This window comes from Geotrypetes seraphini, chromosome 2, assembly GCF_902459505.1.
Source record: "Geotrypetes seraphini chromosome 2, aGeoSer1.1, whole genome shotgun sequence".
NCBI classification, from domain to species: Eukaryota; Metazoa; Chordata; class Amphibia; order Gymnophiona; family Dermophiidae; genus Geotrypetes; species Geotrypetes seraphini.
In genome coordinates, this window is record NC_047085.1 from 400947466 (window position 1) to 400972021 (window position 24556).

The window sequence follows — 24556 nt, forward strand, 5'->3', positions numbered from 1 at the left end:
TAACAGAAAAAAGAAAGGCTGCCTCAATGCATCCACTGTAATAAGACTGGTACAAATTGCCACTAAAATTTAGGTGTCCATATTCAAAAGCACCTGCTCTCCAAATAAGTGCTGCTAACTAGAATATTCAAAAGCTGTGTCTAGAGCCTCTGAATATCCTTAGAGACCACACCTGCCCTATTCAAATAGTGCCGGGGCAGAGAATGGGCAGAGCCATAATGGTTCCAAAAGTTATCTGGTTAACTTATCCAGATAACTTAAATCTGCCTTTTATCTATGTGTAAGTTATCTGGATAGTAGAACAAATATTGCTACTATTTACGTAGATAAGTTCTTATACTGCCTATCTTGTTCAGCAACAATCATTATCTGGACAGAGGAGTTTATTCAGATATCTTTTGGCTGCTGCAGACAACATTTTGGTTTGTTTATTTGCTTGTTTTTTATGGCTGTAGTAACTGTTTATTGATCCAAGAGCTTTTTTTTTTTTTTTTTCTGCTGCAGTAAACATTTATCCAGTGTACTAAGCAAAAGAAATACAGAGGAGCGATGTTAGATGTTGTTGTTTGCAAGAGTAAAAAGGGTAATTTTATATGGAGTTTGCTAATTATAGGTGCAAGAACATGTGTTAATGCTAGTATGTTAATCCTTTATAGCAGGGGTGTCGAACTCAATCACATAAGGGGCCAAAATCTAAAACATAGGTTAAGTTGTAGGCCAAATTTTTTATTAAGATACTCAGGGCTCCTTTTACTAAGCTGCGGTAGCGTTTTTAGCGCGCGCTGCAGATTAGCGCAAGCTAACCCCCGCGCTAAAGGGAAAAACGAATGCCAGCTCAATGGAGGTGTTAGCATTTAGCGTATGCGGCATTATAGCGCGTGCTAAGTGCACGCTAAAACTGCTACCGCAGCTTAGTAAAAGGAGCCCTTAGTCTTAGTAGAAGTATAGGGTTACAACCTCTCCAACCCCACGCCGGCTCTGTGATGTAAACAAAATAAATAAAAAACGACTTTTCCTCTCTCTTTTAGGTCCTAGTTCATGCTTGCTATCTAACACCAGCTCTGGCAGGATACACATTTCAAATCTGACATTGTAATCACAAAAAATAAAATAAAATTATTTTTTCTACCTTTTGTTGTCTGGTCATTATTCAAATCATGTTGGTCCCAGGCTCTGGTTGTCTTCTGATAACTCGTTTGCCAGGGTCTCCTTCTTTCTTCTTTCTCTGTGCTAACCATCCATCTTCCATCTCTGTCTTCTGCTTCTATTTCCCTTCCCTCCCCCAGAGGTCTGGCATCTTTCCTTTTGGCCCGAGATTTGGCCCTCTGTTCCTTCCCTCCCTCCATCCCGACTTCCCAGTCTCACATTAAAGCAGCCTGCAGAGGATCACCAGTCAGCTGTAGCGATCCTAGCAGGCTTCCATCAGCCTCCACAGCACCTTGTGGACCTGGGGCAATGGGGGGGTGGGGATCAGGTGACCTGTCTAGGGTAACAAGAAGCAGCATGGGTTTGAATTTATAACCTCAGGCTATACTTGAGACTGCAGCTGTAACCACTGTGCCACATTTTCAGACATAGTATGGTAAAAGGTAGAATGGCAAATATTGTCTGACAAAGATGGCAAAACAAAGTTAACAAAGCATGGTAAAAATGTAATATGACAAAACATGGAATGGTGAGACATATTATGGCAAGCCTAGTTTGGCAAAAACATAGAGTGGCAAAGCATGGCTAACATAATACGGCACGACTTGGTAAAAATGTTTAGGCAAATGTGCATGAAAAAAACATAGCATGGAAGACTTGGAACAGCAGACATTATGTGACAGACATTGTATGGAAGATCATAATAGCATGACAGATATAGTATGATTAATTGGTTAACATCTAAGATTATATGGCATCTGAACTCCTTGCCCCATGATAATGGTACTTTTAGCCTGTGTTATATGAAGATACTAGATAAATCATTTTCTTGAAACTCCCTGTCATCTCTTTTCAGACTTTTGCCCACCTATATGCTTTCCCATAAAAATATAAAGACCCTTCTGTTTCAGAAATATTTATCGTAAATTGCCATTGTTATCATAGTTCAATAAGTATACCTTAATGTAAATCACTTTGGACTCTTTTAGGGAGCTATCTTTATTAGAGTATCTATTCTGAAAATATTTATAAAATACAGAATTTAAAATTGCCAAAACTCTAGTTAATTATGTTTTCTGTGTATACTTCCCATGGCCTCACAGGCCACATTCAAACTCGCTGGTGGGCTGCATTTGGGCTCTAGCCATAGGTTATATACCCCTGTTGTTGTAACCTATCTAATAAAAATGATTATAAAAAAAAAAAAAGAAAGTGAGTGAGTAAATTGAGCAGTAAGGTGTGTGGGAAGATAAACCTTCTATATTAAAGGCTTTAACTGACATTGGCGCCAAATGAGAGAGACACAGATCTAGAACTAAGGTGGAAAAGGGAAGAGGGATAGAGAAACTGGTAGGTCAAAAGAGGGAATAGAACTCTTCCCCTCAATATTCTTTGCACCTTTTCCACCTGAGCCTGATTATTTGCCAAAACTCATTCCTGAATCAGTATGGAGGAAAGCTCGATGGCTCACTGGTATCAACAGAGGGAAACTCAAAAGTACATGGTGGCATTAGCAGAAAGAAGAAAGAGATTGGGCTCAAGGTGGAAGCAAGGGTATGAGGAAGGGAACTGGAGAGGAAAAAATTGATGCTTTTAAAAGAATACGGCAGCAAGAGTTTGGAATGTAAAAAAATAACATCTCCAGTCCAGAACCTCATCTTGGAAGCGCACTGGAAAATGTCAGTCATATTCCAGCTTGGTAGCTATCCCCTTGATAGATAGAAAGAAAATCTGCAGAAAGTAGCAGAGTCCATAGACTGTATGACATAAGTCTTAATACCAAAAGTACAACAAAACCCAAAAAACCTGTTGAACTTTCAGCAAGACACTTCAACGATGATATGTTGATATGATGGTCTTCAACTTACCAACCAATATGGTTGTCTTATTGCTAATGCAAGCACAAAGTCTTCAATAACAGCAAAGTTAAAATGCATGTGTTACTAGTTGAGGTATTCAAGTCATTTACAGCAGTTGCACTTACATGAGCACCACATTTACCACGCTTAATTTAAAAAGGGTTAAAGAAATTCCTACCGGTCTTATATGCATGCTTGGTGGGCAGGTCTTTTGCTGGGTGAGGTAATGTAGAAGCAACAGGAGAAGACTGGGTCCTGGAGACAGGCCGGTGTCTGTCTAATCCTGTAATGTTAACAGTAGTCTTCTGGGCCTGGTACATTTGAAACTGGTGAACACACTGGTGCTCCAGAAACTGCTGTTGCCAAGAAAAGAGCACAGAAGAAAGAAATGTGAGAGGGGAATCAAGTAAGACACAGGGAGAAACATATCAGCAAATTAAGTTCATTAGGTCATGGCTGTAATAAGCAGTGTGAAAAAAAAAAAAGAACTAAGACCTAGTCAATAAATCCATTCAACAGATGTTTTCACACTGACCCTCAAGGCTGCTTACACACTCTATAGAAGGTGATGGCAGGAAATCTGTAAGTTTTCTTAGATTGAAAGGAACATGCATTTAAACTCATTAATATTTTAAAGCAGATTTCTTTTTAAAATAAATTGATAGCAATAACTTGAAAGGTTGCCAAGCAGTGATCTGCTGAAAAACTTCCATTCCTAAAATGAAAAGATGAATTTTAAACACCTTAACTCTACTTGCAGACTTGCAAATACATGAAAACTGAAAAGAAATGACACTCATTGATGTAGGTCGACCCATATTCCTTTTCCTCAGATTTCATCTTCAACTCACTGGTGTACCATATAGTTCTATTAAAACAAATATTTAGCTGTCCATCATTCTGTGAGGGTTAATAGCACGAGCACGTGAATGACATCACAATTCTTAGTTACACTTGGCGGTGTCTCGGATTAATATGGTAGCAACACAAAGAGGTGTTTAGAACAGATGCTTGACTTAGGCTTTCAGGGAGCACATGGTGTTTGACTGTAGTTGTGGTATTTTCACTTCGTGTCACTGAGAATATTTTTCTGTTCAGTTTATATTAGATTCAATCACCTATTTGGCTCATTTTTGGATTCTAGATTATTCAGATCATTTGGGTACATTAAAGTCAATGAAACAAGCAAATTTGCATTCTAACAGTGGCGTTTCTAATTCAATTAAAATCAGACTTGCTTAAGCCTTGCTGCCAGCCATCTGCCACAGAGCCAATCACACTCCATAAAAGACACAAGAAAGAAGCAACAGCGTTAACAGTGGTATAAAGACTCCAAGCCACCATAAGGGGGCCAGAGAAGCACAAACCACAGAGTGAAGACCCCCCCCCCCAAAAGCACTGGAAAAGGTCATCACCAAAATTGGCAGGTAGACCTCAAAGCAATGAGGATGAAAAGGTTGGAAGTGTGTACACCAGGGCTGCCCAAGTCCAATCCTCGAGATCGACTGGCAGGCCAGGTTTTCAGAATATCCACAATGAACATGCATGAGAGAGATTTGCATACCAAGAAGGCAGTGCAGGCAAATCTCTCTCATGCATATTGATTGTGGATATCCTGAAAACCTGGCCTGCCAGTCGATCTCGAGGACCGGACTTGGGCAGCCCTGGTGTACACATTGATGGGTTATCCTCAAATATTTGGTCATTGGGTTTCACTGGGTACGTCAGCATTTCAGGGGCAACAAACGCTGAGGTTCCTGGGTGCATGAAATGTATTCTAAAATGTTATCCTTGGTAAATGGGGACTAGGAGGTCCAGCCACCATTTCCTCTATGTACTATGAAGGCAAGAAGATCCTAAAGCACTCAAAGCAAATGTGAAGCAATCTTGGCCAATTTACTAATTAACACCTTCTCCCCTCCCCCCCCCCACACTTTTATGAAGCCGTGTTATCACTGTGGCCAGCGATAAAAAAATGCTAACGTGGCTTCATTAAAAAAAAAAAAGGGGGGGGGGGTAAGTTTGGCACCAGTGTCAAGTGTGATTCTATAATGGGCACCTAACTTTTCTAGAATAACGCACTAGTTATCGCTGATTTTTTAGACAATATGTATAGAATCAGGCCACATGTGAACATAAGAATTGCCATACTGGGACAGTTTGAAGGTCCATCAAGCCCAGTATCCTGTTTCCAACAGTGGCTAATCCAGGTCCCACTTTAGCCTTTCTTCATAGGGAAGTAGTCCCATCCCGTTTATCAGTTTTGTTGCTCTTCTCTGTATCTTTTCTAATTTTGCTATTTCTTTTTTTGAGATGCGGCAACCAGAATTGCACATAATATGTGAGGTGCAGTCGCACCATGGAACAATACAAAGGCGTCATAACATTCTCATTTTTGTTTCAATGCATCATCAGTGATGACACCTAGATCCTTTTCCTGAGCCCTGCATCACATAGCTATAGTTCGGGTTCCTCTTTCCCACAAGCATCACTTTGTACTTGCTCACATTAAACATGATCTGCCATTTTGATGCCTAGTCTTCCAGTCTCCCAATGCCCTTTTGCAATTTTCCACAAACCTCTTGTGATTTAACAACTTTGAACAACTTTGTGTCATCAGAAAATTTAATTATTTCACTAAATATTTCCATTTCTAGATCATTGATACATATGTAGAAAGCCAGAGGTCCCAACACAAACCCTTGCGGAACCCCACTATTTACCATTCTCCATTGAGCATATTGACCAATTAACTCTACTCTCTGTTTTTTTATCTTTTAACCAATTTTTGGCCCATAATAGAACATTTCCTACTATCCCATGCCTTTCTAATGTCCTCAGGAATCTTTCATGAGGAACTTTGTGAAATGGCTTTTGAAAATCTAGATACACAATATCATCTGGCTCACCTTTACATGCAATTTAGCCTACATTGATCATAATACACATTTGGGTCCTTTTACAAAGCTGCACTGCAAAGCAGCACACACTAAACGCCATGCTACCCATTCCGTTCTTAGCATACATGGCTCAGCAGTGTCTGAACCACCGGGGAACATTCTAGAAATTTAAATATATGTAGTTCTCTGGAGAAAATGTACAAATATTCTATTAGTTTGGTAGGGGTCCTTTCAATAAGCTATAGTAAGCGCTAACACATGCTTAAAATGGCATACCATGGGGTGTGCTTAGGCATCCTGAGGTAATTTTTCCTTGTGCATACTACCCAAGTGTTTAAAAAAATTGATATTATATTTTTAGCATTGAGGTGATTCTCGTATATGTGTTCTGTTCTAACTAGTTAGCGCAACTACATTGCTATACTAACCAATGAGCGTGTGGTTAGTACATGAGCCCCATACCATCTAATGTGTGGCCATCAATTAAACAAATAGAAAAATTGGTAAAAAAAAGGCACTGATATGACCTGCATAAGGATGCACTAAGACTGATTTTTACCACACTTTTGCAATCTCAAGGGTCATTAGGGTGGGCAGACTAGATGGGCCGTGGCCCTTATCTGCCGTCTATTTCTATGTTTCTATATACGTGGGATCTATTCACTAGGCAAAGGTAGGGGAGGGTCATTAGGGTGGGCAGACTAGATGGGCTGTGGCCCTTATCTGCCGTCTATTTCTATGTTTCTATGTTTCTACTTCTTTACGGAAAGGGTAGTAGATGTGTAGAAAAACCTCCTGATGGAAGTGGTGAAGATAAAGCATGGGAGACATGTGTAATCTCTTATCAGAAAGAAGAGATAGAAGATGATATGGATGGCGGACTGGTTAAACCATTATTTTCTCTGGGCTCAATATTCAGTTCTATTTTGCTGGCCAGGAAAGGTTCCCAACAGGGTAAATACCACAAAGCCGGTTATCCTATGACAGGGGTAGGGAACTCCAGTCCTCGAGAGCCGTATTCCAGTCAGGTTTTCAGGATTTCCCCAATGAATATGCATTGAAAGCAGTGCATGCAAATAGATCTCATGTATATTCACTGGGGAAATCCTGAAAACCCGACTAGAATACAGTTCTCGAGGACCGGAGTTCCCTACCCCTGTCCTATGATATTCAGTGGGAGCTTAACAATTTGGCAAGTGACTGGCTATGTCAGTCACTATCAAAATTCAGTGGCTCACTGGCTAAGTTCACCAGCCAGATGGAGCCACCTAAAAGGGTGATCTATCTTTGGCTATTGTGACTAACCCCCTCTTTTACGAAACTGTGATAGTAGTTTCTAGCGTGGAGAGCCATGCTGAATGGCCCGCGCAGGTCCCGACGCTCATAGGAACTTATTGCAGTTTCGTAAAAGGAGGCCTTAGTCAGCTAGCCTCTGAATACTGGCCAAAAATAGACCAGAAATTCTATTCTGTTCTATTGTATGCTATAACATTTATAACCTCCTCTAATCTTAGACTAGATTCTAGGTGGATAACATTTAAAAACATTACTTCAAAATGTTCATCAGTTCTTACAAATTAAAAATAATATGTTTTTAAGAATTTCCAAAAATATATAATACAGAGATTTTCCTGCATTCTGTTGGAAGATCATTCCAAAGCTTAGTACCTAGTATATATTTGAAATGTTTACTAATCAAAGACTTCAAGCAAACATGTTTAACTGTTGAATAACTAAGCTTCAAAGAATGCTGAAAACAGGGAACAACCTGATTTACTGGAAATGATAAATATCTCAATAAACCCTCTGGCCCCATACCATGTTAATAACTTGTGGATCAATATAAGCAGCTTAAAATTAACTCTCTTCTCAATCACCAACCAAAGCAATTGATTTAACAGGCTACTGAATTTTGATGTAAATGCAACCTGTTTCTCAAATTCAATGTAACACCACAATATAATGAATTCCAATAATCTGAAGTAAAATAATTGATCTTACTATTATTCAAAAAGCTATTTGAAGATAAAACAGAAAGAATTGCTTGCAGTTGACACAATCAAAAGAAAATCCTCTTGAATAATTCATTAGCTTGACTCTCAAAAGTCAGTCAGCAATCTAATATAATACCCAAGATCCTAGATTTCTCTTCCACTATAAGTGATTCTCCTGTATGCAGTTCTATTCTTTTAGACATAAGCCCTTCTGGATTACCAAAGCAAACCAACTTGGTTTTTTGCCTATTCAATTTCTAAAATTTATTAGATGTCCTGTTGTCAACTAATACAGCACTAGCATTGAATTTCCAAGTTCACTGTGGAACATGGAGATCACTGGTGATCTCCCATGGTTTGAATATAAGGGGAAGGGTATGTTTCTATTCAGTGGCAGGCATAGAGATATGTGCCCATGGCCTACTCATGCTCCGCCCATGTGTACACTCCCATTGCATTTAGGTACTATGGAATTTATATGCTAACTTAATAGAATGTACCTACCTGTAAGTATTACTCTATAGAATTAACTCCTATATAACTTCTATATACCTACTTTATAGAATTACCTCCTCTGGAGTGGAGTTTGAGGCAGGTTACATCAACATTTTGTTATATAAGATTAAATATATAATGTAAGGTTAAAAATTAGGTTAAAATTCTAACATAGTGGTTACACATAGCATATTTCATATCATTATTGGTTTGTTATTGATTTAAAGGGCATTAAACTCTGAGGGCCAAATTCTATATATGTCACCTATAAAATTAACACCAAAAAGGACGGCACTTAGCACAATTCTATAAACCACCTCTGGAGTTAGGTGTAATCATTAGATCATGAGTAGCACCCCATCCATGTGACCAACATTTAGGGGATGACATTTATGCCAATGAAAACTAAGTTTCTGGAGGAAAAATCTATAGTCTTCTATTGAGAAAGACATAAGGACATAAGAATAGTCTTACTGGGTCGGACCAATGGTCCATCTAGCACAGTATCCCATCTTCATAGTGGCCAATCCAGGTCACTAGTACCTGGCAAAAACCCAAATAGTACATAAGAACATAAGAATTGCCGCTGCTGGGTCAGACCAGTGGTCCATCGTACCCAGCAGTCCGCTCACGCGGCGGCCCTCTGGTCAAAGACCAGCACCCTAACTGAGACTGGCCCTACCTGCGTACATTCTGGTTCAGCAGGAACTTGTCTAACTTTGTCTTGAATCCCTGGAGAGTGTTTCCCCCTATGACAGACTCTGGAAGAGCGTTCCAGTTTTCTACCACTCTCTGGGTGAAGAAGAACTTCCTTATGTTCGTACAGAATCTATCCCCTTTCAATTTTAGAGAGTGCCCTCTTGTTCTCCCTACCTTCGGAGAGGGTGAACAACCTGTCCTTATCTACTACGTCTATTCCCTTCAGTACCTTGAATGTTTCGATCATGTCCCCTTTCAATCTCCTCTGTTCGAGGGAGAAGAGGTCCATTTTCTCTAATCTTTCGCTGTATAGCAACTCCTCCAGCCCCTTAACCATCTTAGTTGTTCTTCTCTGGACCCTTTCGAGTAGTACCGTGTCCTTCTTCATGTACGGCGACCAGTGCAATATTCCATGCTACCGACCAGGGCAAACAGTAGTTTCTCCCATGTCTGTTTCAATAGCAGTCTATAGACTTTTCATTCAGGAAATTGTCCAAACCTTTTTTAAAAACCTGCTACATTAGCCGCTCTTACCACATCCTTCATACTATTGCTCTCATCTCCTATTTTGAGGTATTGTAATTCTGTTTTCACACAGAGGCCCAATAGTCCTGGGAGACAGTAGGAGCAGCAATGCAGAAGAAAACAACTGCATGGTCTCTGCACTTGTAGATGGACTAACTGTTCTCTAGATATACCACTTTTGCTGGTTTCATGCCCTGGAAAAGAGAGTAAAAACCAAAATCCAAATAGCACCAAAATGTTCCACAAAGAAAACGAAGCAGCAAAACAACAAAAAGATTGTGGAACAGAAGATTGGATGTACAAGTAAATAACTTAAAAACAATCCACAAAGGATGTATGCAGTCACAGGTGACCCACAAGATAGAAATCAAATATTGTAAACATTGAAAATGACCCAACATGGGCCATGCTTCGGCAAAATAAAAATGCCTTCCTCAGGGATCTTATAAGGTCCTTGGCTGTCTTAAATATAAAAACACAGAAGTCACAAAAAAATCAAGTAAAAAGGCTACAAACAAGCATCATAGCTCACAAGACTACAATGTAGGCAGGTGTCATGTTTTTTTTTGTTGTTGTTGTGTTGCTGAAAAAAGAGGGTCTCTATTCTCTAACAAACCTGAGAGTTTCTAGCTATAACTACAACTCTAGATGAAGTCTGTCTCCTTTCACTGCAGTGTGAGTGTTTTGTTCATGTACCAGCTGTCCTAAGCAATGATAAATGTGCTTAAAAGTGACAAATGGTCATGTTAAATAAAAAGTAAATAAAAATGCAACAATTTTCTTGTGCAAAATAAATTTCTAAGCAAGGCCAAGTAAAAACATATGTTGTCACCTTGGCCATCAGTGGCACAAGCAATAAATATATACAATAAATTAGATAGCAATTGTGATGTTCAGGATGGGATGCTTACAATTTCCCAAAACGTTTGCAAAAAGCTTTGTTGAAATTGGAACTCTTTGTAAAACATATATAGCACTTAGCATAGCTGGTTTTAAGAAAGGTTTGGACAATTTCCTGGAGGAAAAGTCCATAGTCTGTTATTGAGACAGACATTGGGAAGCCACTGCTTGCCCTGGATCGGTAGCATAGAATTTTGCTACTATTTGGAGTTTTACCAGGTACCAGTGACCTGGATTGGATTCCGAGAAGACAGGCTCCTGGGCTAGATAGACCATTGGTCTGATCTAGTAAGGCTATTCTTATGTTCTCTTTACTTAAATTGTCTATATGGTTGAATAATTGAATCATTGATCAGAAAAACTCCAAAACATAACATCTTGCGCATTAATAAATTTAATGTGATCCTATTAATTCAAAAAGGGTACACCATGCATGTGTATAGTAGTGCTGCCTGATTTCTAATTCAAATCGATTCACTGATTCACTTTGGGTGAATCAATTCAAATCGATTCGTTTGTACAAAAAACCGAACTCACCGATTCAAGTAGGCGACTCGGCCTCCTTGTAGAGACCCCTTTCTGCTCTGCACGCGCTGCTTGACCAACGGTTACAGGTGAGAGTCCAAAGGCCAATTCTGCTCCTCTTTATTCTCGCACTCTCTCCCCTCAAGCCTCCGAGTACATCTCTATCACCACTACCCCTGTTTTCCACCAATGAGCGCCAAGGTATACCTTCCGCTTCCTAGAGGCTGATAGCTCAGTCCGCGCACTCTGCACTGCGCAAAAATCTCCCAGGTGGAAGGCAGGCTAGGGGTGTAGTTAAGGTTACAGAATTGAATACAGACAGCGACATCCACAGACTGCAAGGGTTACGAGCTGGTGATGTCAGGGACAGAGCTTCATTCGGGCCCTGTCTCACAGAGATAAAGAAAGAATGTCACTTCATGCGGGACAGGTCTGGCAGCTGTAGGCAGCCCGCCGTGGTTTGGCTGAGAGGGATGCTGCCGCCACATGACTTGCTTAGATACCAGTGCAGTACGGTGCTTATGGTTTGTGGCGGGTTCATTCTCTGGCCCTGCAGGCACGCAGTTAGCTTAGTGCAGGGCAGACTGCCATATTAGCTAAAGCTAAGACCAGGAAGTTGGGGGGGATCAGGCCTTCAGGGGAACATACAGGCCTTCGGGTGGGGGAAGGCTCTGGTATAGAAGTACACAGAGGGAGGGAGGGAAGACATAATGGGTGTAAAAACAGTTGAGAGGGAGAGAGATGGTGGACAATGGGATGGAAAGAGGGAGGGAAGTAACAGAAAGAGAAGTTGGACAAATGGGATGATGTGGAGGGGGGATAGAGATACTGGATAGGAAGGTAGTTGGGAAGAGAAAGGGAGAGATGGTGGATCTTGCAGTGGTGGGGAAGGAGGGATAGATGCTGGAGAGATGTTGGATGAAAGGGTAGTTGAGAAAAGGAGAGATGGTGGACCCTGCAGTGGTGGGGAAGGAGGGATAGATGCTGAATGAAAGGGTAGTTGAGAAAAGGAGAGATGGATCTGGGGATGGTGGGGTCCGTCGCTGCAGCTGCAGGGATTGAGATGAAAAAAAGGAAAGATGACAGATCTCCGGTGGAAGGAAGAGAAATGGAAGGGGAGGACAGAGATGGAAGATGAATGTTTAGCACGGAGAAAGAAGAAAACAACAAATGGGCAGGAGATCCTGGCAAGCAAGTTGTCAGAAGACAAACAGAAACCAGAACCTGGAACCAACATGATTCGAATAATGATTAAACAACAAAAGGTAGAAAAAATAATTTTATTTTCTGTTTTGTGATTACAATATGTCACATTTGAAACGTGAGCTAGGATTTAACAGAGAGAGGAAAAGTCTTTTTTGTTTGTTTATTTTGTTTACACTATAGTGCCAGTGTGGGTAGGAGAGGGCAAAGGGGGTGGAGAGGCTATAAAAAGGGTAAAGAGGCTATAAAATAAGCCCAACAGGATGTTTGAAAAAAAAAAATAAAAAAAAACCATCCCCATAAAAACCACCCAATTGGGCAGGAAAATTGAATCGAATCAAATTTGTTTTCCCTGAATCAGGCAGCACTAGTGTATAGACCCAATGAGGCTATTGTTTGATATAAACTTTGTTATGGATTTTCCTTTAAATAGTCTTTTATCCACAAAAAGGCTAATTGTAAAGAATGTGTGAAGCATGTTTTATACCCAGTCAGACTACTAATAGGAGTTACTGGCATCATTTTGAATCCAGCACCAGTAGAAGCAAAAGAAACTGGGGGTCAGTCCTTCTCTGGAACCCCATAGACCATAATGGATTAGGAGAGGTAAACTTCAAGGGGGGAGAGTATAGGAGGCTGTGGTCTTGAGAGGGGGGCTTCTAAGGGAGTATCTAAGGAGGATGTTCAGGAAGATCTTTGTGGAGTCTCCTATGAAAGGGGTAGTCAGGGCCTCTTTGGGAGTATATGTTCATGGTGACTCTCCAGAAAGGAAGATTATTTTGGAATGATTTATTTGAGGGGGTCTTCAGGGGTTATTCAGTAGATCTTCAAGGGGATGTTGATGGGAGAGGGGGGCTTTGGAAGGAGGGTGAACCACAGTTTAGCTCCAGCATCAGATAGAGAGATAATTGGTTCAATGTTTCCTGAGACAATTAATAATGCAACTTGAGAGGCTGATCACATAGTACACAGAAATACCACATAGTAGACTAAGGTGCAATAACATTTTTACTGCATCTTAGTAATCATCCCCTTAATTGCGATTAGGAGAGTAGAAGTTCTCTATTTTACACACTGATTCTGAAGTAGACTCATTTTTTCCTATACCTGTATTGTATATTATGTCTCAAGAGACTCAGAATTATTTACATAGTAACATAGTAGGTGACGGCAGATAAAGACCTGAATGGTCTATCCAGTTTGCCGAACCTGATTCAATTTAATTTATTTTTCCCCTCTTAGTTATTTCAGGCCAGGAATCCAAAGCTTTGCCCAGTACTTTGCTTAGGTTGCAACTAATGAAGTCTCCGTCAAAGCTCACTCCAGCCCATCTACACTCTCCCAGCCATTTAAGCCCTCCCCAGCCCATTCTCAACCAAACAGCCATATAGAGACACAGATCGTGCAAGTCTGCCTAGTACTGGCCTTAGTTCTTCAATATTTACTATTATTTTCTGATTCTAGATCCTCTGTGTTCATCCCACGCTTTTTTGAACTACGTCACCTTTTCTTCTCCACCACCTCTCTTGGGAGCGCTTTCCAGGCATCCATCACCCTCTCCGTAAAGAAGAATTTTCTTACATTGCTCTTGCATCTCCCACCCATCAGCCTCAAATTATGCCCTCTGGTTTTACCATTTTCCTTTCTCTTGAAAATATTTTGTTCTACATTAATACCTTTCAAGTACTTAAACATCTGAATCATATCTTCCCTGTCCCTTCTTTCCTCTAGGGTATACAGTACATATTCAGGGCTTCCAGTCTCTCCTCATACTTCTTTTGGCGCAAACCTCCTATCATTTTTGTCACCCTTCTCTGGACCACTTCAAGTCTTCTTATGTCCTTCTCCAAAACTGTAGTCTCTAAAACTGAATACAATACTCCACGTGGATTCTCACCAACTACCTGTAAAGGGGCATCAACACCTTCTTTCTTATACTGGTTATGCCTCTCTTTATATTTTCCAGCATCCTTGTCACGCTATTTTTTCACCTTTAGATCTTTGGATACTATCACTCCAAGGTCCCTCTCCCCCTCCGTGCATATCAGCCTCTCACTTCTCAGCATATACGGTTCCTTCTGATTATTAATCCCAAAATGCATTACTCTGCATTTATTTGCATTGAATTTTAGTTGCCAGATATTAGATCATTCCTCTAACTTTTGCAGATCCTTTTTCATGTTTTCCACTCCCTCCCTCATTTATACCTTTTTATTGCATGATAAATATTGGTCTGTGGTTTATGTTTATTGCCTTTCCAAAATATCAAAGTGGTATACAAACTAAAAACGTGATAGGCTATAGGCCAACTCATACAAATGAGTTTTTTAAGGCCTTTTTAAAGGCTGTAAAAGAAAACAAGCCTCTTATAGGTTCAGGAAGGTAATTCCATAGCATAGGGCCTAGGAAAAAGAAAGCAGCGTTACTGGTGTTGATTCATAATATGCCTTGGAGGGTGGGGGTATAACTAGGCGAAGAGTATCCAACAACTGTCATGAACGAGATGGAGTATAGCCACAATTAAAGAAGAACGATAGGCCGGGGTCTCAGAGTGAAGTATTTTATGGGCAAGACAAAGTACTTTCAATTTTGTTCGGTGATGAACAGGTAACCAATGAAGGACTTTCAAGAGCGGGATGCAATGATCAAAGTGATTAGCATTGAAAAGAAATTGTGCTGCAGTGTTATGTAATGTTTGTAAGTGCTTTAGCTCGGTTTGCATGATATCAGCATAGATAATGTTATAATAGTGAAGATGTGAAATGATGAAAGCTTGAATAAGGGTTCTCATAGCCTGTTGGTCTAAAACAGGGTTGCCCAAGTCCGGTCCTCGAGATCTACTGGCAGGCCAGGTTTTCTGGATGAATATGCCCGAGAGAGATTTGTCTGCACTGCCTTCTTGGTATGCAAATCTCTCTCATGCATGTTCATTGTGGATATCCAGAAAACCTGGCCTGCCAGTAGATCTCGAGGACCGGACTTGGGCATCCTGGTCTAAAAGATGTTTTAAAGGTCAAAGACGGCATAACACATAGAAACCGCTCTTGAAACTTTAGAAATCTGGTCATGAAAAGTTAAGAATATAGCAAAAATCACACCCTAATATTTAAAAGATTCGAATGGGGTAGCATGGAAGTTGAATAATGGGAGGGTATGAGAAAGTCGTAGAGAACATCCTGTCAGCCCACATGTCATGATCTTCTCTTGGTTTAAAGCCAGTTTATGTTGAAAGAGCCAAGCTGAGATCGCTTTCAAACAAGACTATAATTTGAAAAAATTTGGGAATGTAAGATTAACAGGGTAAATCAAGGGAATATCATCAGAATATGAATAAAAATAAATTCCAAATTCTGAATCAAAGTAAAAAGTAGATTGAGAAAAAAATTGAAGAGTAAAGGAGATAAGAGTGATCCCTGTGGAAAACCACACATAAGAGGCTTAACAGAAGAGATAACAGATGACATTAGTACCACAAAGGAGTGATTCAAAGCCAGACTAAAAACCTACTTACCGTATTTTTCCGGATTATAAGATGCACCGGATCATAAGACGCACCCACCTGTAGAGGAGGAAAACCCAAGAAAAAAAAATTTGATTCAGAATTTTTTTTCTTCTTGGTTTTTCCTCCTTTACATGTAGGTGCGTCTGGTGGTTTGGTGCTGGGAAACCCACAGCCCGAAGCAGCCTGCAGCCCAAAACCTGTAACAGCCTGCAACCCGAAGCCACTCACAGCCCCTCCCCCCGGTACCTTTTTAAAGTGGCAGTGGTACAGCGCGGTCTTCTGCTGGACAGCTGCCTTTCTCTTTGCAGAGCGACGCACAATGCAAGAGCGCAACCTTTGCACTTCCTGCCTGGTCCCACACCGCTCTGTAATTGGCTGCAGTCAGTAACTCCTGCCTTTAACAGTCTGCTTGCAGTCTCTCAGGGTCCAACGCATTTGGATGTGTCTCTATCTGGTTTTTAGGGCCTGCATTTGACTGTCACTCCACAGGCTCTCATGGTCTCTCCTTCTCCTTGAATGTCTCTTCCCCCCCCTCCAATCTCTGAGAATTTCTTCCCTCTGCCTATACATATTTTCCCTGTCTCTCTCTCTCCCTACCGCCTTTGAGGTCTCTCAGCATCCTTCCCCATTTGCTGCATTACTGAGCGTCGCACCTCCTCTCTCCAAAACACTGCTTGCTACTCTGAATACTAATTGATTTCGCTTGGAGCTGCTCTCGCTACTGCCGGGCATCAGCCGCCTGTCAGTGCCAGCAGCTTCTCTCAGCCATTAGTCCCTCTGAGCAGTCTGAGAGGCTGGCATGCACTGAAGGCAAGCAGAGGGCGACCCAGGGGGCTTCCGGTCATGCCTGTCCACCTTCCCCTCTGTCCGCAGCCATGATCGGCATGAACAGGGAAGGGGCATGCTTGTGGCAGGGGGAGGAGAAGGTGTGACTGCCCCCCGTGCCCCCCCCCATATTATGCTACTGCTTGCATGTACAATGTATAGCGCTGCGTGCGCCTGGTAGTATTATAGAAATAATAAATTGTTGTTGATCCAGAAGAAATGATTGGAATCATGAGAAAACTGAACCTGGATATGCCAAGATCTGACAAAGCAGATAATTACAGCTAATGATTAACCAGATCAAAGGCCAATGATAGGTCTAATGAAATGAGAAGTGTGAGCCATATTCAGAAGGGCGAGTATAACAGTCTTTGTATTGTGGCCCTTCCGGATTCCTGATTCTCGTGGATACAAGGGTTGAGTTTGTTCAATAAATTGTGATAATTGTTCAAAGACTCCCCATTCGGTTAATATTGAAAGAAAACACAAATTAGAAATAGGCCTGTAATTATTAGGGTCAGAGTTGTCACCAGAATTGGATTTAGGGATTGGACTGATGAGGGCCTTTTTCCATGCCAAATTTAAAGCTGGTGGCAAAAGGCCATGAACAGATAATTTTAACCATGAAGATGGGGCTGGATCTAAAGGACTGATTATACATCTCATTGAGGAAAGAGACTTGGATAATTTATCTATGGAATGGAGTGAGAAGGAGGACCAGTCTGATAAGGGCAAGAACCATGATGGAGAAAATGATGGTGACTGGACTACTGTACAGCATAATCTGTATTACTTAGTTTGGTGTTGGTCAAAGAATCTGTGAACACAAAAGACTGCCTAAGTTTAGTAATTGTATTGAAAAAGTGATCAGCTAAAGAATTTGCTGATGGGGCCCTGGGATTGCACAATGGAGGGTTTGAAAGCCTTGATAGTAAAGAAAAAAGGCACCTCGGATGATGTTCAGATTTGGTGATAAACTTTGAAAATTACTGGTTCTTTGTATCCTGCAGTTTATCATTATATTCCTTTTTTGACGATTTCTACAAAATTGTAAATCAGAAGGATTAAATGGCTTATGCCCAAATCATTCAGCACTTCTAAGTTGACATTTCAGAAGGCAAAGACCACTGTGATACCAGGGCTCTTTGCACTTTGGAATGGGAGTAATTGTCTGAACAGGGACAATAGTACATATCTAAAGCTACTAACAAGCTTTGGTTCCAGCTGGTACAGTAGCTTGCTGCTTAATAGGGAGAAAGAGAGAAAATCAACAGGAAGAAAGAAATACAAGGTGTGCATTCTGAATGATTTATGCAGTTCAAGAACCTAGAATGACGATATGATTAGGGTTGATTACAGGGTATAGCAGGGAGTGCAAGATTAAAAGAAATCAAGAAGTGATCAGACCATGAAACCGGAAAAGCCTTAAAATGAGATGATGAAAAAACTGAATAGGAAGGGTCTAAGATAAGGTCAAGAATGTGACCAGCAGCATGGGTGGGAAAATGAACCAATTGAACAAGACCTAAAGACTTAATGAGAAAGAGAAAGTGTCTTAACTTTGGAGCAGTAGAAACATCCATCCATTGAAATCACCTATGATAATAATATTTGGAAATGTCAAGGTGGCTTCAATAATTGTCTACAAAACAGCATTTCAGGTGCCAATAGTCAGAGAAAGAGGACAGTAAAAATGGAGCAAATTAGGGAGATTTATGTGAATTTTGACCAACAACAAGGCCTTGGGAAAATAGGGAGTAAAGCTGGAAACTAAACTCGAGAAGAGAAGACTGAGAGGGGATTTGATAGAGACTTTTAAAATATTAAAAGGATTTGATAAAATAGACCAAGAAGCAGCATTGCTAACATTTTCAGATGTGACACGGACAAGAGGTCATAGCCTGAAACTGAGTGGCAGCAGGTTCAGGACAAATGTCAGGAAGTTCTGTTTCATACAGCGAGTGGTGGGTGCCTGGAACGCACTCCCGGAGGAGGTTCTGGCGGAGACTACTGTACTGGGATTCAAGCGCAGGCTGGATGCACACCTTCTGGCATATCATATTGAGGGATATGGTAAAGTCGGGTCTCCAGAAAGGATTACCTAAATGGGCCGCCGTGTGTGCGGAGCACCGGACTGGATGGTCCTCGATTTGATCCGGTGAAGGCGTTTCTTATGTTCTTAAAACTTAGCTTTGTATACAGGGTCTTCAGCCAGAAAGGAGCTCGACTCGGTTAACAGCAACTAAAAAAATACTGAAAAAAGTAACAATCAGAAAATATTAATATGACTGGTTTCCGAAGTGTTTGGCAAATAAAATAGTTTTTAAAGATTTACGAAAAAGTTGAAAAGGACCAGGACCCCTTAAAATAAGAGGAAGTTCATTCCAAAGTTTAGAAAATTTGAAAACCAAGGATTGACTGAAATTCTTCACTCCTTTGATTCCTTTCACTGAAGGAAGGGAGAGTTTGAATTGTTGGTTGCCTCTTGCATAGGAGAATCTAAACTTCTCTCTCCATATCCGCGGTTTTCGTGTCTGCGGATTCGGTTATTCGTGATTTTTCGGCTGCTGACTCCACCCCCCCTAAATTACATCATCATTAAAGTTCTTTTTCCTTTTACTTTACTGATAAAAAAGTTTATCGCTTACCATTCACTCTGAAAATCGCTGCTTCCATGCTTTCTCCCATATAATTGCTGCTTCCCAGTGTGCACTGAGAAAAACACTGCTTCCCAGCATCCATAGAGAGAAAGGCTTCTTCCCAGCATGCATGGAGAAAATCGCTGGGAAATGCTGCTTGCCTGTTCCAAGCCCTTAATTCTTTGAGAATCACTGGGAATCGTTGAAATTATGACTGTACAGGTAATGTTGTATAATAAAATTTGTGAATTTCAATAGTAGTAATAATGCCTTATTTCAAAAACCGCGAATAACAGTAGAAAAGTTTCAATAATAAAAACTACGGTGGTTTCAATAATAAAAACTGGCGTTTTCCAAAAACTGCGAATAACATATAAAAAGTTATTTACGGTTTTCCATATTTGTGCCTATGGTCCATCCGCATCCTCCGCGAATACAGAGGGAGAAGTGTATAAGCATTCCATAATAAAGGGACAAGAGGGATGACGATACCATATAAAATTTTAAAAGTAATACATGCACATTCAAAGTGAATCCTGAGATAGACCAGAAGCCAGTGAAGGTTTAAAAGCAAAGGAGACACTTGGTCAAATTTACTTTTTCCAAAAATTAATTTTGCAGTGGTATTTTGTATCAGTTGGAGTCTTTGAAGGCAGGTCTTTGTTATGTCGAGGTAGATAGCATTACAGTAATCTAGCCAAGATAATATGATAGATTGGACCAGAACAGAGAAGTGTTGTTGGTGGAAAAGGTTTCTGAACTTCCTCAACATTCGAAGGCTAAAAAAGCACTTCTTGACAAGAAAGTTTATTTGATCCTTAACAGTAAGAGAAGAGTCTATGAGAACTCCCAATATCTTAGAAGAGAACTCGATCTGCAGGGAGACCCCGTAATCCAAAGTTACAGTTGGAGGAAGGCAGTCTAATTTTGGGCCTAGCCTAGCCATAATTTTTTTTTTTTTTTGCAGCATTTAGCTTCATCTAGACAGACATAGCCCAGGCTTGGAGTTTGGAGATAAAATGATTTATTTTAAAGGCTGGGTTGGTGAGATCTGAATCAATCTCAATCAATATAAAGATATCATCCGCATAGGTGAACAGTGTTTCCCAAGCTGACAGTTTGTAAAGGTTCAATGTAGTCATATAGAGATCGAACAGGATTGGGGAGAGCGGAGAAGAAAAAAATAACTGAGACCACCACCTAACTTAGAGGGTACGGTAGGCAAAGAATACTACACTGAAAAATTGTTGGGCAGATGTTTGAAAGTGTGCTTTCTTTACCTAACTTTAGCCAAGTCTCTGTAAGAAAAGTATGTCCAAGTGATGCTTTTGAAGTAAATCAGCAATTAGTAAGAATTTAGTTCATAATGATCTACAGTACAATTTAACAATCCTAAGGAGTAATCGTTTGAACCAAACCTAGATGAGCTGGGGGCCATAGAGCAAGAAATAAGATTATTCATTTGGTTGTAGCAGGCATGAGACAGTCTAGCTAGACGATGGCCCCAATGTTCAAGAAAAGAAGCTGTCGGAGAGATCAAAGAAAAAGCACAATTAAAAAAAGTAAAGACAAACTAAAAAATAAAAGTAAGAGCGGTTAGCTTAGCTGGTTTTAAGAAAGGTTTGGACAATTTCCTGGAGGAAAAGTACATAGTCGTATTGAGAAAGACATGGGGGAAGCCACTGCTTGCCCTGGATCGGTAATATGGAATGTTGCTACTCCTTGGGTATTGGCCAGATACTAGGGACTTGAATTGGCCACTATGGGCCATTATGGAACTTTGGTCTGACCCAGTAAAGCTATTCTTATGTTCTTATGAGCAAAAAGAAAGCATAGAGCTAGAAAACCACCTTCATGGAAGAATCCTATTTGAGTGCCTCTCGGAGTTCACCCAGAGGAGATCACCCAAGGAGCAAGACCTGCTCCATGGGTGCAATCTACCGCAACAGTGTGATATTTAAAGGCAGTGAGAAGAGGAAGGTTTCTTATGTTGACTGGTCACATGACACATGACCCGAGAATTGGGAGGGCCTAGTACAAAACCCTGAGACAGTATGGGCGGGTCCTATGGAGAGAATTCAAGCAAAAATTCAGCAAGCAGAAAGTCATAGACAATCCAGTAAGTTAAAAGGTGTGCAATCCAAGGCAACAGTATCATATTTAAAGGCGATGAAGTGAGGAAGGCTTCTTATGTCAGCTAGTGACATGACACGTGGCCCGAGAGTTGGGAGGGCTTAGTACAAAATCCTGAGACAGTGTGGGCGGGTTGTCAGCTGGTCACATGACCTGAGAGTCGGGAGGGTCTAGTATAAAATCCAGAGATAGCGTGGGCGGGTTCCATGGAAAGATTTCAAGCATAAATTCAGCAAGCAGAAAATCACAGACAATCCAGTATATTAAAAGGATTCAATTAAACAGACATATTATAGTAAGAACTTGAAATTCTCATTATTCTTGGGGTTCCCAAACTTTTTCCCAGCAGTGTATATTACCTGGGCTGTTCTTTGCCACTCTGCCTGCTTTTATTAGTAGTAAGTTTTTATAACTTGAAAGAGGGAGTATTCTACATTATCCCAACATTTTTATTCCCTGCAATTATGTTGGGGTCATGATCCTAGTGGGTTTCTAGTGCCTCGATGTTATATTGCTTACACAGTTTTTAGTGGATGAGACATGCTCCCTAATTGTGCTTTTCTCTCTGTAGGCCTTCTGACATCAATGTGTTGCATCTAGCCATGAGATGGGAGACAGACTCCGGTACTGTGCAACATAATCTGCATTTGTCTGTTATGCCTTTTCTTTTCTTTTAATCTCGGTTTTCACTAAACCGTCTTGTCTGCAGTCCATTACATTTTGCTGAATATGAATTTGAGGGGTCTCAGCTATATAGGTTTAAGTTCATGCCTTTTCTACTAGTTCTGGTTTTAATTCAATGCAATACGGTTGATACTATACCACATTACCAAAGTTCTGGTTCATGGCAGATTCACCAGTCATTTCTGGGATGCTGCAATCATCAACCCATTGATTCAGCTAGAGAGAGAGAGACCATCACACTACTGTAATTGATTCACAATCAGAGGGAATTGTTATAGTAACTGCTTATCTTTCTCTTATTTCCTGAACTGTGTTCTGTTTATGTTGTTTTTCAAATGCTATTGTTTCTTTTCACTTAGCTGCTGAAGGGTTCTCACTCGTTCCTTCTACTCTGAGAAATTCTTGTATAAGTTTGATGATGGAAATTGTTTGCAGCTGTTTAGTTTCATACCTTAGCACCTTCTGAGCTGATGTACATGTTTAATATTTCTTTATCTAATATGTCCTATAAGTCAGTTAATATAGAAGGCTCCTCAAGTCCAAGTTTTAGAACAAGTCTCATATTGACCACTCTCACTTTTCAAAAAAAGTAACTAGAATTATTTGTGGAAATGGCATAATAGCAGTGATTCAAATCATGACTATAGAAATAGTCACAAAGTAATAAACTTATAATGAAAGTGCAGGCTGTTGTTTTAGGGTAAAAAGCTTTAACAGCTGTACATCTTTCTTTGTATGCACAGCCTCTCTTTATTGTATTCACAGTTTCTCTTTATTGTAAACCGCCTAGAAGTCGCAAGATTGCTGGCGGTATATAAGAATAAAGTTATTATTATTATTATTATTATCTTATGATAGCTAGAATAATTTTTGAGGGATCGTGTACTTTTTCCTCCTGCTTCTGTCCTTAATCTGAAAAAGTATTTATTTGAGAATACCAAAGGGGTTTTCTTCCTCCCCCTATCTCTCCATTTAACCTGTCGGAGGGGCCAAGAACCATAGTTCCTTCTTGATTAGGGTGACCAGGTGTCCAGATGTAATCGGACATATCCTCTTTTTAAAGGGCATTTCCGGACAACTTTTCAAAACCAGGCACTTTGTCTGGGTTTTGAAAAGCAGATTGCGTCGGGAGGACATCGTGCACGGGTGGATGCCCTCCCGACCAAGACGGGCAGGCTGAGGGGGTGGGGCTGGGGGTGGGGCTTGGGCGTAACGGGGAGGGAATGGGTTGAACTGGGCGGGATTGGGGGTGGGGTCTATGGGTCCAGATTTTACATACATAAAATCTGGTAACCCTATTCCTGATTGTATAAATATGGGCCTGAGGCCCCAAAGCTCAAAACCTTCTAGCCAGTTTTAATTGCTTAATATACTAACATTGTGATACCTATCGACGCCTAAGTCAAGTTAGGTACAATTCTAGAGCCATTTATAGAATCAGGGCATTTCAGCATGAAGCTGCTGGTATAGAATCCATAAGTCCACAGTTCCATGCCTAACATTACATTACATTAGTGACTTCTATTCCGCCTGTATCTTGCAGTTCAAGGCGGATTACAAAAGAGCTAACTAGACATTTCCAGGAACGTTACAATTTTTTTTTTTTTTTTTGTTACAGATGAGATTAAGATAGTTGGATAATTCCAGGACATCTTGCAGGTTGGGTAATACGAAGACTGAAACATTTCTAGGCAATATTACAAATAAGAAACAGATAGGATAGCTGGACATTTCTAGGAGTTTTATATTTAAGTAACAGTGTTCTTGGTTGATATTTTGAAGAGGAAAAGATTACCAGAGAAATGGAGGCTTTAAGAGGGGATTTTATCATGGTGGAGAGGGAAGGGGGGGGGAAGTTAAGGTATCTGGATGCATTTTTTGAAAAGAATGGTTTTGATTTATTTTCAAAATGATTTGAGGTCGTAGGTTGTTGTCAGCAGGCGTGAACACTTATGCCAGCCAAATGACAAGTTTAAATGCGTAGCGTACAGTTAGGTGTGTAACGTTGAGTATTCTAGTATTTACACACATGAATGCTAGTTATGCCCCTGACCCATCTAGCTCCGCACCTGTCTTGCATTCGTGCGTTCTGGATTTTGGGCCCCCAATTTCTAGATTGCAAAGGCCCCTCTTTTATTAAGCGGTGTTAGGGATTTTTTTTTTTTTAAATCATGGGTCGCAGCAGTTTAAGCTCCGACGCTCATAGTAATTCTATGAGCGTTGGAGCTTTAACCACAGCAGCTTGTGATTAAACCCTAACGCAGCTTGATAAAAGGGGGTCTAAAATCATTTGTACATCGAACTGCTAATTGGTGTCAATTAGCATCAATTAACACTACTTTGCACCGATGGTGCATCAATTATCAGCTAATTATTATACAAAGGGCTAGATTCACTAAGCAAACCAATCGGTTTGCGAGCTCTTTGCGACCCAGTTTCCCTCCGACCCGATTCACTAACCTGTCCTCCGATCCGATCACGATCCGTGCAAGCAAATGAGGGGAATCGGCATGCAAAGCAGGAAGGA

At 40.6% G+C, this 24556-nt stretch overlaps 1 protein-coding gene across 7 annotated transcripts in view; it reads right to left on the reverse strand.

Moving 5' to 3' along the window:
• HDAC9 (histone deacetylase 9) overlaps positions 1-24556 on the reverse strand; it is a 1077926-nt gene that overhangs the window by 10942 nt on the left and 1042428 nt on the right. For all 7 annotated transcript variants that reach the window (XM_033930934.1, XM_033930932.1, XM_033930933.1 and 4 more), the window contains one exon: positions 3184-3361. In XM_033930934.1, the coding sequence (XP_033786825.1) occupies positions 3184-3361 (178 nt within the window). The remainder of the gene's footprint in view (positions 1-3183; positions 3362-24556) is intronic.